This window comes from Mytilus californianus, unplaced genomic scaffold (assembly GCF_021869535.1).
Source record: "Mytilus californianus isolate M0D057914Y unplaced genomic scaffold, xbMytCali1.0.p SCAF_12, whole genome shotgun sequence".
Taxonomy (NCBI): Eukaryota; Metazoa; Mollusca; class Bivalvia; order Mytilida; family Mytilidae; genus Mytilus; species Mytilus californianus.
Window position 1 is genome coordinate 12016029 of NW_026262604.1, and position 19568 is coordinate 12035596.

Below are 19568 nucleotides of genomic sequence, written 5' to 3' on the forward strand. Positions count from 1 at the left end.
TAATTATGCATGTTTGTTGCCGTATTTGTGAGATTAATAGTGTGCTTGTTTGGATTACCTAATTTTGCTAAGTTGTATATTGATAATGTATGTTTACAAAATTTAGGGTTCTTGGTCCCAATTATTGTCACTTAAACCAATTAAGTCCGGTTCGGCTGCTCAAATAATTAAACTGAATTGTATACATTTGTCATACAAGTGTGAACCTACACTAGATAATTACCGGTTTAACCCACATTTCTTCGACAAAATTCAAGTACCAAGTCAGGAATATAGCAATTGTTTTTTTCAGTTTTTCCACTGGTTGATATATTCGAGTTTTTTTTCGTTTTTTTTTTACACTTTAATTCCCTTTTTTGAATTCTCCTTGGCATTCGATATTTTTGTTATAACATTTTTTAAATATATAAAACATTTGTTCTCTTATTTTTTCCCTATTTTTAAATTTCCCAACCGATTGTGAAAAAAATTGTTCTCCTCACTAGGGAAATATCTGTTCTCTCGGCAAACGATTGGTCGAAATTTATTATGACGTCATATTTTCTTGGTTTCTTCTGAATTTCCTATTGTGATGTCATGAAAAAAGGCGACAATGTCTGATGACGTCATATAAAGAACACAACTTTCTGCAAAATCTTTGGAAAAGGAAGGATATAAATCATAAAAGAAACAGATTCCACCACTTTAACTCGTGCCTTACGATATTTCTCTACCCTAACAGTTAAGTTTGAATGATTTAAAAAGCTCGACAAGCCTGGCGCTTTAAATAACAAAATTTAGCTGTGGAGAAATATCGCAGCACACTTGTAGCTTTGATGGAATCTATATTTCTTCTTTAATTCATTGTTGTGTGTGTATCTAGCAAAACCAATGGATATTGGTAATAGACCGTTATATATCTATGATGTTTATAGTAGACCGCACTTAACATGCAACCTTTAGTTGTAATTTGATTTTCATGTATGTAGGATTCGTCTTTGACGTAATCCCACATCTACTTTTATTCACATTAACTGTGGGAAGAAAAAAAAATGTTAAAATTCTTACAAAAATGTCTTTCAAGCATGCATAGACATCTAACATGGTAACTATTAACTTCGTTTATTGTATACCTTTGACAGATCTATATAATAGATCCCATTGACAATCATTGATGATCTTTTCTTTCTTTCTGTATCGTTTGTTCATTAATGTCTTGTTTTTATCAAGTGACCTTCTTAACTGGTTTGGTTGGATCTCATGGTCAAAAGTCATTCGAACAACTGGACATGCCACTCTGAACAGAAGATGAATCATTCGTAAAAAGTAAACTTCTTCTGCAGTTGGTTTAGCTGGAATATGAAAAGCTGAAAGTTAACCCTATATATCAAAATCTGAATAAATATACTAAAGCTTCAGGAGGAATGGTCATAAAAAATTAAAGTACTTAGAGTAAAATGTTAATTTTCTATTCACTTAGCTGATCAGATTCTTGCTTACAATATTTTTAAGGGAAGGATAAAAACATGATAAAATTTCGTTTATACATATACAATATTAATGCTTACGTACAATAGTAATCCGCTATTTGAATACAAATTATTAATATTAGCTTAAAATTTACTAACCATATTTTAATGGTTTGTGTACTTCTACGTACACTCGTTCTTTTCTCACTTCAAAACAACCATTATCTATGATAAGAATATGTTACGGACTGACTCACTAGGTGCCAATTATATTTTAAAAAGTTAAAAAAAAAAGAACAGAATATGTTATTAGTAGTGAGCTTACTTTGTGTCATTATTCAAACAGAATAAAAAAAAAACTCTGACATATTTCGTTAAACAACACGATTTGTAAATACCATGTTTTTGATCATCTGAAGTACTTTTACAAGAGTCATGATTGGATACGTCCATTGCAGACACTATCTCTGTTTTTTCGATAACGATTACATCTTTATCTGTAACGATATTTGTCTATATGCTTGAACAATAAGACATGTTATCTATTTTGCAAAACTGCAAATTGATATTCAATAGTATTACGCATGTATTGCCGTACATTTGTTGTTAATTGAAACAAAAATGCAACTGGCTTGTAGTTGATTCATACAAATAGCATATTTATGTTATACATTCTATATATATTCTGCTAACAAACTTCAATCGTATATATGTAGTTGTAGTTGGAAATGACATTTGCATTTTTCAAATAACATTATTACTGAAGTTTTGTGTTCGATATTTAAATTCTAATAGATGTTTAAAAGTTGATATTAACAAGCATTCTGAGAGTATTGCATGGCAATACATAGTCCCCTACCGGGTAAAAATTCATTATACTGGAACAAAATGCTAACTTGTTCTATAACTTGTCATGGTGTAAACAAAAAGAAAATATCAAGTCAATATCTTCAAGCATGACTAAAAACTGTGGAAAACTGATTATATGAGTGAATTTTTTCAAGTCCAAGGTCCATAACTCTGCACAAAATTATCAGACCGAAACAAAAATTTGAACTTGATCTGTAACTTGTCATGATAAAACTATCTACCAATTGTCAATCAATATTTTCAAGCATGATGAAAAAAAGTGTGAAAAACCTATAACACTCTAACATTAGATATGATGTAATACAATGTATATCTATTTTCAAATTACAATCAAATATAATTAATAGTTCCAAATATTTTTTCTTTCATTTGTCACAAACTAATATAGATTTGTAACTTACCTATAAAATGTCAACAACTAATGTAATGAAATATATACCTTAATAAGAATAGATTATTATCTAATTAAAGGATTTCACTTAATAAAAAAAAATAGATATATATACATGTGGCATTCAGAAAATTAGTTTATACAAAATAACATATAAACCTGCCACAAAATTCCTCAAACAATTTACCAAAGAATGTCTTTTAAAAAATGAGTTATCTCCCTTTGTACAGATTATATGGTTTAACATAGTACACTCACATTAGTTATGGAGTTTTTTCATGGACCATAACTCTGGACTAAATCATCAGACCGGAACAAAATTCGAACTTGATCTATAACTTGTCATGATAAAACTATATACCAAATATCAAATCAATATCTTCAAGAACGAAGAAAAAAAGTGTGGAAAGCTGAGTTGCCGGACTGACGGATGGACAGACGGACGGTACGACAGACAGACGGACAGAGTGCAAACCTAAAGTCCCCTTCGACTTCGTCGGTAGGGGACTAATAACATATATTATTAGTTACATAGTGTGTTAGTGACCTAATACGATATATATGGGGTCAGTAAATTCCATATGGGGTATGAGCGACGCTCGAATCCCCATATGAAACTTACTGACCCCATATATATCGTATTTGGTCACTATCACACCGTGTAACGAATTTATCTTACCGACTATCTTCCCATGTGGTATTAAGACTAGCGGCCTATCAAAGTGATTTAAAAGACTTCAATACTTAATTTTAACATGTTTAAGAACCTACTTTTATTTGTCTATACAAAAAACAAATGCCAACAATAACAACGTGTTAGCTTTAAATTTGTTTTATGAATGTATTTCAATCGTTTATTACCAGTTACCTCGTCTGTTTAAAACCTTTCAGATGTCATTTTTTTTTAAAAGGGAAGTAACCCCTTACTAACTCCATATGGTTGCTAACCGTATATGGTAACTAACAATGTATTTTTTAGGACAACCTATATGAAATATATATGGTCACCACGTGTAGTCGATTAACCAATCATATCCCCATAAATCTATAGAAGGTAAGATAAATGTAAATATACAAATGAACTCAATCAGTATTCGCAAAATCGGATAAACTACACGTTCTCATCTGTTAGTATTCTGTATATGAATTGATCATTGATTGTTTGTTCGATTGATTGGTGTTTAACGCCGATTTCAGGACAGTTGACGATTTCGTTGCTGTCAGTTTTTATTGGCGGATGAAGTCTTAATAATCGGAGTGAAGCACACCTTCGCTAGGAACATTGACAATCCTGGTCAATTAAATTGGAGTCGAACGCACCTGCCACGTGAGGTCAAATAGGTAAATGCAGTTCAAGTCATTACTGGAAAACGCGGTAGTTGAACACACCTGCGACGTGCGGGACTCGAACTCACAACCTCAGTGTTGACAGGCTAGTAGTTGAATTTATTACACCACTAGGCCACAGACGCACCTATTTGACCTTTGAAATAAATATGCAAAGTCGTTATTTAGTATTTCACTTTGTCTTGAAGATAAATGTGTTTATATTTTGCAATTATATATAAATACAGATAAAAATGTATTTAAAAAGTTATGTTCGTTATTCTAATTATATATTATATATTGTAAATACTCTGTCCTTTATCATCTGAAGTTCTATCACATGATACATGATCATTTCCGTCAATGGTATCCATCGACACATTTTCGCTTGCTGTGATGTCGTCTATCTCAGAATCTGAAAAGAAGTATTACGATTACCATTCATACTGAGGATTGTAGATAGTAGCGCACTTAATAAATGACAGGGTTTTTTTTTAACATGCGTTTACTTATCTTTCATAGTATCAAAACGAACAAAACAATACATATATGATGCCCTGTAGATTAGTGTCTCAAAGCGTATCCTTTTATTCATATTCATCAGGCATGCTCAATCTACCAAAGCTATTATCTAATATAACCATTTAACAAAATGTAGTGTCAACCGAGAAGATTTTAAGAGTCAATCATATTTTAGTACTGGAAGAACGTTTTCCATTCTTTATCCGAATCGAATTTACCTATTTGATCAATTCCAATATATACTTTTAAAGATTGTAGGTCTACACTTGAACGATTACCATTAATGCTGATTCTACCTAAAACAAAAAGAAAACAATAATGAATATGTTTTGCAATTCATCAGTTAACATTTTTTTATACAAATATTACAGTGTCACAAATACAATTATCTTTGGCAAATATAACTAATATAGGTAACAAAATTGTCAATGTTAAAGCATTTATTTAAAATGAAGATATAAAATCATGATTCAACATACTTGCCCGGGGAAAATACAAAGCAAATTTAAAAAATTGATGATGAATTTTTTTGGGAAAATGCTTTTTCAAGAATAAACTTAATGTATCTATGAAATTTTTAAGACAAGTATCAATGTTTTTTTTTTATATAAATTTAATGGATATTTAAAACTTGCTTTGTACAGTAATGAGTCGACTGCAGCATGATGACATGTACACATAGTCACAGATGTCAAAACACGAAAGCGATATATGACAGGCTACAAAAAATGTCACATCTTGATTGAAGTTGAATAATGCAATAGAAATGTTTTAGGCAGAAATATTTTTTATAAGCATTAATGCATATACACTCTCATACAATAACATATGTGCAATGTTTGCGTTTGTATACAATATAAGGAAGAGTAATAGAGAAAAATCATATGTTTTGATGTCTTTGATTGTCAATAATCTCAGATATTGTACTGTTGTTTTTCTTTCAGATTTTATAGTACCTTTTTTTATCTGAATGGGTCCTGACAAACAATGCAATAGATGTTCTTTAGCCAAATAGTGTATTAAAACAGCAAAGAAAAATCCTACTGCAACTGAAAGAGTAAAAATCAAAATATGTAATTTCAGATAACACTAACATTTACATATTGAAGTTGTTTTTTTAATATTGTGATCTTGGAGTTTTGTTTCCTCACAGATGTGTGAGTTTTTAAGTAAAGTTCTTTTATATTAGAAAATAAGGCTCCAACGCAGGCAAATGTAGAAAATTGCTTTGGGCAAACCTAATCTGTAAAGTGTTATTTTCATTTACTGGCATCGTATTTGTTTACTCACAATTCTGTTCTGTTTAGTACTAGATGTATGTAAATTACCTTTTATTCGTACAAAGTAGACGAATGTTCAGATTGTTTTTTGGATTCGGTTAAAAGGGATACACAATTATTTAACATATGTAAAAATGTTTATGAACTCCATTTGAATATGTTAATTATTTAATGTTTGCATACATCAATTTCAAAGTGTGAAATGTTTTCAACTATGGCGGTTTTAGTAAATATTACTACACTTTTATTAAATAGAGTTGACCGGTTTGTGTTTGTGTTTTTGATTTGGTTTGCTTTGTTGTGTTTTATGTCTTTATTCTATTTCTTTTGAATTAAAGACGTACTCAAAAATTATTGTTGTCTCTATTTTAATGACAAATACGTTTTTATTAATATGTTTTATCCTCCTAACTACGTGAATTACGCATTTGCCAGCAACAATCATTCGCATTAATTCCGAGGATTTCCTCTTCAGAGTCACAACTTTATAAATATTTGTCAACGTAAATAGTCATATACGTTTTAGATTTTTTTTATGAGCAGCATGCAAGCTACAATCGACCACATCAAATGACATACGTTTGAAAAATGTGAGTTATTCAGCTGTCATTTAATCTGATTGATGCCTGTCCGTATCAAAGTTGTTTATTTTATAACGAGTGAATACCGGTAATTGATATCGCTTGATACATTCATATCAAAATAATTGAAGAGGCGTATTATTATAGTTATTACTGAAATAAAATTAAACTTCAGAATTTAATGAAATAATGCGAACAAAATACAGTGATGAAAGAAGAGAGATTAAACTAAATGTTTGCTATGGCGGCTTTCGTTGTAAATAGCCGATAATTTTAATAAAATACTAAATAATAAATAACATATACCACACTTACATTGCCCCGTTATACTTACTGACGACCCTTGCACTAACACAAATTTCTATGAAAATAACATAGTTGCATATGATGTATTGCATAATTTTCACTGATATTTGGCAAAGTTATTTTTATTAAATTTATGACTGTCATAGGGTTCGTAATATGATGAAGAAAAAAAACCAAGAGAAAACTAAAAAATCATTATTCAAAGAAAAACGACGAACGATAAACAGCATTCTACAAACACTTAAAAAACTAAGGACTGAATAATACAAACGTCAACAACTAACAAGGTAACATCAAGTGCTTCGGAAGAGTAAGTAGATCTAGCTCTGCTAATGACACCGTGGTGCTGTTCATAACAAAACAAAATCATAAGGTGAATAGCATTCATATATAGAAAATAGAGAACGGAATTGCGGTCACAATTCGAACATCTTCGTGGTCATCTGTGACCCAAACATTCCCTACCGATAAGCCAATTTATGATTGCATCCAGAAAAGTTTCGATGGGCTGATTTTAACTTTACTACAGACACACTTTATGAAATATCTTCCTTGTAAGCAGCAACCAAAATGCAAAGAAATCAACAGGGGGAAACATACTGTATAAATAGGCTGGAATGCTGCTGCGTTGAAATGGAATGTTCAAAATCAGAAATAAGAAAATATGTCTATCGTAAAGTATACTACTCGACCGATCCACATAATCGATTTCTAGATGTCACCAAACTTTCAATTAATTAGAGAGGGGACATCATCTTTATATTGGAACGTGAAGTTAAAAAATAATGCTACCTTATTTTCCTTCTGATACGGTCATGTGTGAAATTAACCATACAACAATAAAGTAACAAGTCGAATAGAAGAGCAGTTTCAGAAAACTTTTTTATTTGAAATAGAGTGTTAAGTATTGAATATAATTTCCCCTTCTTAAACACAAAATTAGACTTATTTTTCTATCAGAGTGATCGGGTCTCTAAAATGTTCGAAGGGATAACTTCAATTTCACTTCACGGAACTCTTGGTTTAATAGCTTCCTTGTTAGCAGCAAACTCTCTATCTAGGAAATTATGATAGAAAATGCAAGCGCTCGTTTAATATATAAATGTACGGTTTACACACGTGCAAACGAATATGAATGCATCAATATTGAAATATTGTAACTCTAGTTTGAGGTGAGAATTTTAGACGTGATTGACGTGGTTTTAGTTTAAGAGATGATAGAAACAGACTTTTCTTTTATGTACAAAGGAATTAGATGTTGGTCTGATCTATTTTCAATGATAGGGTGGCATTGATAGAAACATAATGAGAAGAAAGTGATGCAATATGACAATGACCATTGCATTTACGGAGTATCATCATTTACACAGTCGTTCAACATGTTTAACTGGATACACAAATAAATGTATTGTTCGTGTCACCTCAATTTATTGAAACATCCTAACGGGATCATTCAGCTGTCTCAAAGTTTATGCTTTAAAATATAAAAGCAGACAAAATACATATAAGAATAAATTGCAGCTATAAACATTGTTATTCATAATCGCTTTTGTTGATAATAAACACATAGTGTAAAAGAGGCCAAAAAAGCGCATGAAGGTAAATGTTTTGAAAAACTATAATATTTTATCTTATCTCTTATCGCACTCACCAATTATATGCATGACACAAATAATAAACAATATGGTTGCGTCAGGTGTGTCCCTCCACTTGAACTTGAGCTTGAAAGCTGAAAATATGGAAAATAAAAGTTCAAAGATTCCGTTACAAAATATGTATGATATTATTAGTATTAAGAACAAATATCTCGTTTATATCAGAGATAACCAAATGATTAAAGCTAAATGAATAGTCTGACAAGAATGAAAGGCGATATCTGGTACAAATGAGAGAATAGAAAACAAACAGCCTTATAAAAGCAAAAATGGCAAACATATCCCTATATCTAATTTGTCCTAACTGTGGAAAGTTTTCATTGAATTAAACAAACCATTTTTTCTATAGTCATTAGTTACGTGTATCTAGTGTATCTTGTGGTCTTTTATTTGTCTGAAACATCTAAATAAGCAGAAGTATATTCGTTGATGCATTTTATTCATATAACTAAGGAGTAAAAGACGTACAAAAGAAGGTGACTCTAGCAGAACCTTTCGTTTCCTGAAACTACTAAGACGATATAAAACCTCAATAGAGCTTATGTTTTCTGTATCCTGATTTCGTCTATCAATAAAGCTTTTGAACTCTGAACTTGAACTTGAACAAAGATAGTTAATACAATGATCATGGTTGTGTTCATATGTTAACCAAACGTTTTCTGTTTTCTTTAAGTCGATCATATTGTGTAATCGTCTGTGCGGTTGTACGTTCTTTTGTTGTATGAAGATGTGGGATATGTAATTCAAAATTCCGATTTCATTACATGCCATGAAGTCTCAGCACCATTTCATTATATTCAATTAAGTCTCAACACGTTTTAAAATCTGTAAAAACAACTCTTATAACTTACTTGGAACACTTAACCACGTTTCATTCCTTTCGATGAGGACCCTGTTAGTGTCATCCACTGTTACGTAATATCTAGATAACAATTCATAATACATATGCATTCAAGTATATTACAGTTGTTTAACGTTTACATAACGAATCAATAACAGACTTTAATATTGGTTATATTAGGCAAACAATAGCTTATCGATTCTAATATTTCGCAAAACATGTTGAATACTCAAATCAAGACAAAAATAAACTATGGGAACCACATGAACTTCAACTTATGCATGCACCAGCCGCATTGCGATGCACACTTAGTCCGAATGTCTAAATGAGGAATATGGCTTAATCGTTAACTTTACAGATCAATCGGTATTTTCATATCTGTCTCTTTAGAGCTGAGACACTTTATCATGGTGACCATAACAGTTGTGCAGTCTAAATTTCAGTTGATCTACTTAATAACTCTGCTAGATCACTTTTGCGTAAGGAGCTAACCCCTGTTCATGAATTTCGTATATAATAAACGCGGTAACGTTTTAAGTGTTAATAGACCATTTTCATATTACCGACTTTTGACTCCCGGTTCTATAATTATTCGACAGGTTACCTACTCTGTGGTAGGCCGTCCTGGTACTCGGTCAATTACGAACAACCAAAAGAAGTAAAATCAAATATATAATCGGTGCAATTTGGGGGAAAAGTTTACTGTTTTCCGATGATTTAGTCATGTATAGAAAGCATTAAACAGTTACCTTTCCCTCAAAATTGTACCGATTAAAAGCTTGAATTTACTGATTTACGTTGCCTTTGCCTGACCGAGTACCAGGATGTCCTACCACAGAGACGGTAACCTGTAGAAAAAATATAAATTCCGGAGTCAAAAGTCAGTAATATGGAAATGGTATATTGACATATTTAAACACCACATGCATACATTGGGCAAACTGTATAGCTTACGAGAACTAAGGGTAGACGATGGAAAAACGAATGTCAACTAGTATGTCATATATCAATGTTTACGTCGAACAGCTGTGTCAATATAAGTAAATCAAGATCAGAGCCATTGTCTTCTAGATTAAAAAAATATCATATTTGTCAACGTCGCTCGTATAAATTAGTGAAAGTACTCGCTCAAATACAGTTTATTGACAACAAATAAAAGCAACAAGTACACTACTTTTTATTTACTTATTCATTTATAAATCTTTTAAATTGTACATTTATTTATTTATTTCCACCTTTAATTGGAATGGTAAGGATTTTTACGAAATTATTTGATGTGTTAACTATGTCTTTCTGTTAAAAGCTCTGTCTGTAAATCACCAGTTTAACATACAGGCTTTTTTCACTTTGTTAAACTTGTCAATGAGTGGATTGAGTTTATACATTGATAAAATCCGTCAAAAATTCAATATCATAAGATTATTAAATAAACGGTATGAATTAAGTTGAACTAGATCGTTTTTGATGACCATTGAGTGTTAATTATTTTTAAAAAAAAACATATTTAGTGTCTGAAATCTCTCTAGTAATAATAAAGGACACCATATTTTAGAATACGAAATCTAAAAAAAAAAATTAAACAATTGGAAAAAAAATTATCCTCAATAAATGTCAGCAACATCTCACCAACGTGCTCACCTTCAAGTTATTCATACTATGAGAGATGAGTGATGGGTATTAAAAAATCAAAGATTGAAGATTCGTAACTAGACATAACAAAAAAAACAAACATATTCAGCATGTGGTGATCAGCATCGGTGATGATCGGGTCCTTTCAAACTTATTTAATAAATGATAGAATATCAATGCAGTTGGCCTGACTTGCAGACAGATAGACAAAAGGAGGTATTGTTCTTATACGTCATACAAAACTGTTGTTGGTATAGTAATACATTTGTGATAGATAAAGAGTAAAATGTCAAGACTTTGTGAGGACGGAACGACTGTCTTGTTTTTAAATTTAAATACTTATCTATAAAATATAATTAAAATGAAATTGACTGTTAAAATCAAGAAAAAAGTTTGAAAACTCAAAAATCACAATATCCATAAAAGAACAAGCTCACAAATATCTACAGTGAAACCTTACTTATCGTCTATACATTTTGGTTTTTCCTGGTAGCCGCTTTGAATACATTTATAATCTGGAAAAAAAGAGAACTGTGCATTCACATATGCGTCTAACATCCCTATTACAATCATTCATTCTTTTTAATATCCATGCACAAACTGTATGTTAAACTTTCGATCATTCAATACAAAACTCCGAAATTGAAGCAATTTATTTTTACTTGAATTGAGAAGAGTCAGAAGAGCCCATTTAATATTTTGCCAAATTGTTGTTCTATTACACTATATAAAAGAAATATATATATGTTTGCATCCTAGTTTTAAAAATGCATGAAGGGCAAATTCTTTATATTTAAAGTATAATGTTTAGATTATTGATTGAATTAACAAAAAAGGGCACTCCTTAGGGTTGAATACTTTACATTTTCTATGACAAAAATCAATTTCTATTAATATGCAAGACAACTAAGCATAGATAAGGTTTTCAATTATAATAGTCTTAATTTTATTTGAAATAAGGGAACATGCTTTCGAGAAAAGAAATGTGTTTATCTTATAATCAATAATTGATTTGATATTTTTTTTTAAGATGCGGGCCAAATTTACAACAAGTAATCAATACCCCAAAAGAATCTCAATCAGCTAAAAGTCTACTGTCTTCAACAATAAACAAGAGAATAAACACAGAATATAAACTTCTTAATATATTATAGTTGGTGTTGATGGATTGTTTTTTTAACGTCCAGCGGCAAACTAAATTCTTAATAAGAACGAGAACGTGAAATTTTTATATGAATGTGAACGCTTTTTTGTACAAGACTGACACGCTGAGCCAGATTTTTTAACTTGTTATTTCACAAGGTACAGTCCACAAGAAGACATATCACTAATCCCGGACACATGTTTTGACTGCGAACCGAACAGAATTTGTTTTTACTCTTATGTTTCGCGTGTTTAGCACGAAATAACGATTTTCAAACTTTGGTTTGGACCGGCCATGGATCGAACCCATGACCTATTGCACTTTAGAGGACCAAGCTTCCAAGAGATCCCCGATGCGATTAATCTATTCAAGAAATCAATAAAATAAGTAATATCAAAACGTGCATCAGTTATACCGTATCAAAAAAAGCTCATTTACTACAAGCAAGTTCAGATTGATAAACCTGCTGATTATATCATGTGCATTTAACATTAAACGGTTACTGTTCCTATGTGTATATTATCCTTAACAACTTCGTTTACACTTAGAGAAGACGCGGTTCTGTGCAATCTCCAATATAAATTTACGAAAAAAAGATCAAAGCAGAAACAATTAAAAAAACTATGTCAGTATCAGTCATTAAACGAATAAAGGTACCAGGCACACTGATTGAACAAAAACAACATGTATGACAATTTATTTATAACTCAATTGGGTTAAAAGAAATATCTAAAGAAAAATTCATAACTGAGTTAGATTAAAAAAAAAATAATATCTCGAACATCAGATTAACCATTTTTTTAAATATTTTTATCTTTGAATGTATCCATCCGACTTTTTGGCTTTTTTGTTATTTTTCTTCCTTTCTATATGCGAATATAACTAAAAAAAAGAATTTGCAGTGCATCTAACATATCTGTCAACCTCATATTGAAATCATGGAGGGAATCATATATATTACGTTTAACATGTATGCATAAACATAATATTTGTTGAAATATACACGGTATAATAAAACTCTACAGGGCACTATATTTATTTAAACTATGCTTCCCTTAATAGTTCATCAGTAACGTTTTTTTTTAATTCCAAAATGACATGGTTACATGAAATTTAGCATAAATCAATAAGCAAAATACCTGATGACAGAGTATAGTTTGCTGGACATGATCTAATGAAACAAGAACAGTCTTCTTTTGTTGGAATGCAAAAACACAAATTTCTTGGAGTATGAATAAATGAATAGTTCTTTCTATGATCACACCGACATGTTCTGTCATCCTTTGTTGAATTTTCTTTTTGCATTAATTGTCCTTCTTCACTGCAGATTGATTTAGCATATACACAGTCACTCATGCTTTCATTTGTCCTGAATTTAATGGGCTGGAAGCGTTCCTGTATACATTGTTCTCTGGTAAAGTATCCAGCAAAAATTCGCTTACTTCCTGTAATAATCACAACAGTAGGAATTTAGAAAAAAGAATACAAGATCTAGAACATCGTTTCAACTAAACATAAATATACACCATATAGAACTAGATAATTCTAGAACACTGAAATCCATTTTGTCGTATAGTCTTGTTCTCAAGCAACCATTAATGTATATTTCTAGCTGTGAGTCAGAAATGAGGCACGAAGATTGGAACTGTTACATGCATTTTCATGACGAAAACATGTTATTGTGATAGAAATATAGCTGTTTACAAGAACGAAGAACGTAGTCAGATTATTTTCATTAAAAAGTTAATCAAGTAATTCGATATTATGCATTTAAAGAGAATAAACAGTTTGGTTGTCTGTGCATTTCTTCTGAACACAAGCAAACAAATCCAATTATAAATTCAATTCACATATTCACATGGAAAATTCCCATTTCTTCTTTAAATAATATTTAAAAAACAATTGGAAAATAACTTTTTCAATATACCTTTTCTGTCCCAATCCGGTCCATCACATCCCTCAACATACTTCCTTTCCACATTATTGTACAAACAAAAGTATTTCAAGGTGCTGTTACACTTTACTTTGGCCCGAAATTTCCAGTTCGCTTGTGAAGGACATTTCAAATTGAATGAATCAACATTTAGTATGAAGATCTGAAATATGTGTACATATATATACATAAGTGAAGGTAAAATTACTTCGAATAGCATTCGAGTTATGAACTTATTTCATTTTCTGATGGGATGAATGTGTTGTTTTGTCCTTGTTTGCGGCTACTTATATTCTTTCCTCTGATGTTCGAATACTTACATTTATATTTCATTCTAACTGAAGAATTGCTGGGTTTTTTTCTGTCTTATATCACGTAAAACTTTAAAAATCTATTGTAATATTTTTCAGTGTCATTTCCCATTGTGAGCTGTTGGTAACCTTAATCCTCTGTATTACAGAAATGATAATTTAATTCAAATAAAATACCTATTTCCAAAAGTAAATTATTACAATTATCCTTTCAAATAACACAATCCACTACATTTTATTTCGTATGTCAAACATGAGATAAACTGTACAATTTGAAGACTTAAATGCTATTCATAACAAGAAATTGACTATATTGCTACATTCCGAAGAGGTGCAATGCTTTTTGGATTGACCATATTAGGGATCGAACTTACAACCTCCTGTACCTAAAGCGAGCATACTTCTACTGGATGAAAGATGCCATTTCATCATACGGAAGACAATTATTGTATTACACTTACCAGGAAAACTAAGAGTGTCCATTCGTAAGTAGTATCTGATTTTCTCACAATATGGCATTTAATCATCATCGTTACCATCGTGAACATTCGTGAAAAATCTGTATCCATTAAAAATTAGATACAAATTTCATTAAATTATTTAATTAATTCTTTTAACAGATTACAAATTTGAGTTAAGTGTCTGTAAACATTAACATTCTGGATATACACCACTCTTAATATTGAGTAAAACCTTTATTATGCTATCCCAGCGCATGTTTATTAATAAACAAACGTAAACAAAAATGACAAATACAAAAAATTCAATTGAAAAATAAGCAACATCATTGCAAAACATAATCACGATTAAGATTCTGCAGTTCTTTAATAAATTACGCTGAAAACAAAAGTGTTGGCTTTGTGTGAATATGTCTAGTATATTTGAAATCCAAGTGCATGTTACAAAAAATAAGACGGCAGAACTTTTCTTTTCATTTCCAACATGGGTGGACTAATCAGTGAGAAAGCTTTGGTTATCATTAGACAGAACTTCGTCTTTATGTCAATATTTATGAATGTAAAGCTCATTGTTCTTTCTTCTTCTTAACTTATCCTTATCCAATAACTAATTTAACTAGGATTCATAAGAGTAGAAACTGGTGCACAACTCGATCCCATTTGAACGCAAATAAATAAAAAAAAGTGTGAACCACTGGAAAAGACACAGTGTATTTTGTTGTGCATGTACTGATTTTGTGTCATAGATGGATACCCAATATCCTTTGTTTTTCTATTACAGAAGCTGTTAATGAGAAATTGAAGAAACACGTACGCATGTTCTAATGGATACACAGAAGAAAAAATGACTAATAAAATCATCAGATCCTACAAAAAGTTACATGTAGTTACTGTCTGTTACTGGCGATACGCGAAATCCGATGATTGGTTACATTTAGTGATAATCACGTGTAATATATGACACTATGTTGTAAAAATGAAAGGAAGACATGATTGTTAGATGGAAATACAGCTAGGAAAATAAATAAAACAACTCATAGTTTGGAAACATCTTTTACCGTATATCTATGAAATTGGTTGAGAATGTCGTACCATTGAAAGAATTATGGATAATATAGGTACTACATGTAGGTAAAAAAAAAGTATTACAAAAATACCGAACTCTAAGGTAAATGAAAAAACGGGAAGTTCATTAAAAAATGAAAAAAAATCAAACATTATCAACCAAAGTATTTTAATAGTTGTTTAATTTTGAAAATATAAAAATTGGTATGATTCCCAATGGAATGACTACCAAAAGCCAAAGGTCATTGTATGGCCTTCAACAATGAGCAAATCCTATACTGCAAGCTATGTCAGGTCACGATATGACAACTATAAAACAATTCAAACAGGGAAATTAACGGCCTGAAGTGTGTACAGCACAAAACGAAAACTAACATAATACACGTAATATACAGCATCAAACGACAACCATTGAATTACAGGCTTGTGACATGGGACAGGCACATACATAATGTGCTGGGGTTAAATACCCCCACCCCATACATACACACATATACACATATACACACACCTGGGCGCATTCATAGAAAAAGTTGATGCTTGTAAGCTATAACTGTTGATAAACAGAATAGCAGAATGTCATATTATTTTTGCACAAAGGTAGTGTTTAAATCTTTGCTACTTCTTTGAGGCATATCAAACTACTATCAAAATTACCCTTGTGGTATATCAAGATTATGCACAATTTCTAATCATGATACTAAAAATTCTCCTCAAGTTTCATAAATATACTTAAAAAGATGTTTGATAAATATAAGTTTATTATTCAATTTCCTACCGGGTTTAATGTTTGAAATTCTGAAAGTTATCAAAAGGTATTTATACCACGTCATGTCTCATGTAAACATGTAAGTTGTAGGCATAATTTGTTCGGGTTGTGTTTTGTAGTTGTGATTGTTGGGTCTTTTTTGTTTTATTATTATTAATTTTGAATGCCGTAACTCACATATTACTGGTTATTATTTTATTTGTGCCCAATCCTTAGTTGTTTTGACAAGCACACATATTACGTTCCTTCATTGACTCTGTTCGTTCACCTTGATGTTTGTTTTTATGGTAAACAAAAATATCCAGTTGATGTAAAACTTAATCTCACGCTTTGCATAACATTTTCCGTTTTGTGTTTAACTTGAAAATATTCTATTAAACATGATACCTCTTACCTCACTGCGTCCATCCATTGCTATTAAAATCTGTTTTGGCAAGTGCATGACCGGAAATTACACAATATTTTATGAAAACCGAAAGTTAAATTATAAATTTTTACTGAATCTGATTGTTTATTAAATTGTTATGTACGTTACAATCTTAAACTATAGGCGCTTATCTTACAAAATCGTCCTTTTTAACATGTGTCCTTCACAAGGCTTATTTCACACATGAGGGAATGTTTCTATTTATAACACGATCATGACGAATTCAAGGTAATGTCATTTAAAGTTTTTTTTGTAAACAAAATTTAATTATTTTTAAATAAAGTTTGTAATACGCATTTTTTTCTTTTAAAAAGTCGTCAGTAAATATATATTGTTGCCACTCTAACTGTCTTTGAATACGAAACTTGTGACATACATTATTTATTTATTGATGGGATAGAGTTACAATGTGGGAGGGACAATACGTAGATATAAATAGCTGGTTACCTGTGACCAATAGCAGTTATATCATTTGCACATTTTTCTTCTGGAAAGAATTATAATAGCGATTAATTCGTAAATAAGACTTCAAAGTATGTTTTCACAGCGGCAAATGAAATTATAGACAAACAGTAACACGGTACAAAAAATGTATTAAAACGTAAAGGTAGGACTAAAACACGGACAAAATAAGCTAGTTAACTTCAAACAATGTCTCAACATGAATTAGATTCTCATAAAAAAGATACTTTATAAACTGCAAAATTTGCAAAGCAATTCGTTTATCTCATAGGAGAAAAATGCGGAAATAATACTTTAAAGTGTAAAATGTCCAACATAGAAACAGATCATCGAACTAAGTTTTCAATGACTGATACAGAAAATAGAACTAGTTTGCGTATATTTTATTTTAAACGTTAATTTGTAACATGATCTGTTTGACTACGATGTTAATATATTGTCCAATTCAGCAACTCAATTGGTTTGTTTATAATTTTAAGCTTAATACCATGTATGGTTAAATTGTTTTCAATATTTTAATTGGCATTTGGTTGAGGCGAACAGGACCATTCAAGTAAAGGATTTAGGGACATGAAAAGGATAAAAATCAAATCAGATATCATTTACGATTTGATTTTTTTTGATTTTTTGTGTTTTTAACGCCACTTTTAAGCACCGCTTTTGGGCTATTTCGTGGCTGCCAGTTGTTATTGGTGGAGGAAGCCGGAGTGCCCGGAGAAAACTACCGACCTTCGATAGGAAAACTGACAATCCTAGTCAATTAAAATTGGAGTCGAGTGCACCCGCACGAGCGGGGTTCGAACTCACAACCTCAGTGTTCACTGGCTAGTGATTACAGTAGTAACTACTTGGACCACTCGGCCACCGAGGCCCCTATCATTTACGAGCTCAAAAGATAAATAGGTGGCTTGTCAAAACAACCTTTTAATTGATTTACTTAATTAAATATTTCATATTCCCATGTTCCCATGGGAACCAATTGTGCCCCTGTTCTTGCCGATTTGTACCTTTGTTCATATGAGGCTGACTTCATACAAGGGCTTCTTGAGAAAAAAGAAAAGAATTTAGCATTATTTTTATTTAAATAACTTTCTGCTGTAAAAATGATATTCTCTCACTTAATAATTAAAAGTATGGTGAACGCATCTATCCCATCAAAGTTGAGATAAAGGATACAACAGGTACGGTAAAGGCTGTCTCATATCTTGACTTACATCTAGAAATTGACAATGAGGGTCGGTTGAAAACAAAACTTTACGACAAAAGAGATGCTTTCAGCTTCCAAATTGTGGACTTTCCATTTCTATGAAGCAAAATTTATCAGCAACTGCATATAGAGTATATATCTCCCAGTTGATACAATATTCCAGGGCTTGTATTTCCTATACTGATTTCCTTGATAGAGGGTTGCTGCTTACAAGGAAGCTTTTAAACCATGAGTTCTAAGTAGTGAAGTCGAAATCATACCATCGTGAATTTTTCGGACGACATCACTAGTTGATTGGCCGTTATGGAATATCTGTTTCGCAGATGACGACTGATATGTTCCATTTGTCATAATCAAAATCCATCCTCTTTTCTCCGAATGTGACCTACCGAATAAGACTTATCACCGAGTTTGTACTGACATGATCAACACGACTCGTGCCACATGTGGAGCAGAATCTACTATCCCTTCCGGAGCACCTGAGATCACATCCGGGTGTTCGTGTTGCTCAGTCATTTGTTTTCTATGTTGTTTTTTGTGTGCTGTTGTTTATCTTTTGGTCGTTTTATATGTTTGCCTTGGTGTGTCAGCTAATTTTCGACTTATGAGTTTGAATTGTCCCTTTTGTATCTTTCGCCCCTCTTTTTCACGGGTGCCACATGAGGAGCAGGATCTGCTTACCCTTCCGGAGCACCTAAGATCACCTCCAGTTTTTGGTTGGGTTCGTGTTGCTTAGTCTTTAGTTTTCTATGTTTTGTCATCTGTACTATTATTTGTCTGTTTGTCTTTTTATTTTTGGCCATGGCGTTGTCAGTCTGTTTTCGATCTATGAGTTTGACTGTTCCTCTGGTATTTTTCGTCCCTCTTTCATACAATTTAGATGTATATAGCATGATAATAATAAAACAGATGCGTATTTCACTTTTTTATGCATATAGTAATC

At 31.5% G+C, this 19568-nt stretch overlaps 2 protein-coding genes across 3 annotated transcripts in view; both read right to left on the reverse strand.

The window, feature by feature from the left end:
* LOC127721351 (uncharacterized) overlaps positions 1 to 2787 on the reverse strand; it is a 31783-nt gene extending 28996 nt beyond the window's left edge. Inside the window, exons 1-2 of the mRNA XM_052228099.1 lie at positions 1847 to 2787; positions 1113 to 1331 (exon numbers count right to left, since the gene is read on the reverse strand). Coding sequence (XP_052084059.1) covers positions 1113 to 1331; positions 1847 to 1901 — 274 coding nt within the window. The 5' untranslated portion in view covers positions 1902 to 2787. The remainder of the gene's footprint in view (positions 1 to 1112; positions 1332 to 1846) is intronic.
* A 13-nt stretch (positions 2788 to 2800) lies between these two features.
* LOC127721356 (uncharacterized) lies at positions 2801 to 17148 on the reverse strand. Of its 2 annotated transcripts, XM_052228113.1 has the most exons (10): positions 16924 to 17148; positions 14699 to 14796; positions 13921 to 14089; positions 13133 to 13438; positions 11310 to 11364; positions 9231 to 9301; positions 8376 to 8453; positions 5514 to 5606; positions 4776 to 4853; positions 2801 to 4450 (listed from the first exon to the last, which is right to left on the reverse strand). In XM_052228113.1, the coding sequence occupies exons 2-10, from the start codon at positions 14783 to 14785 to the stop codon at positions 4329 to 4331; spliced, it is 1059 nt and encodes a 352-aa protein (XP_052084073.1). In that variant the 5' UTR covers positions 14786 to 14796; positions 16924 to 17148; the 3' UTR covers positions 2801 to 4328. The 2 variants fall into 2 exon arrangements, with proteins under 2 accessions (XP_052084073.1, XP_052084074.1); XM_052228114.1 differs by lacking the exon at positions 14699 to 14796.
* Between the last annotated feature and the right edge of the window lie 2420 nt (positions 17149 to 19568).

Bases quoted from the DNA above. Each gene is read 5' to 3' on its own strand.
- LOC127721356 (XM_052228113.1), bottom strand. From the start codon at position 14,785: ATGTTCACGATGGTAACGATGATGATTAAATGCCATATTGTGAGAAAA. The intron at 11,365-13,132 runs GTATTTTGCTTA...CTTTTTTTCCAG, and splicing joins AAACTATACTCTGTCATCAG to ATTATAAATGTATTCAAAGC. The intron at 4,451-4,775 runs GTAAATTCGATT...ACTTCTTTTCAG, and splicing joins TATTGGAATTGATCAAATAG to ATTCTGAGATAGACGACATC.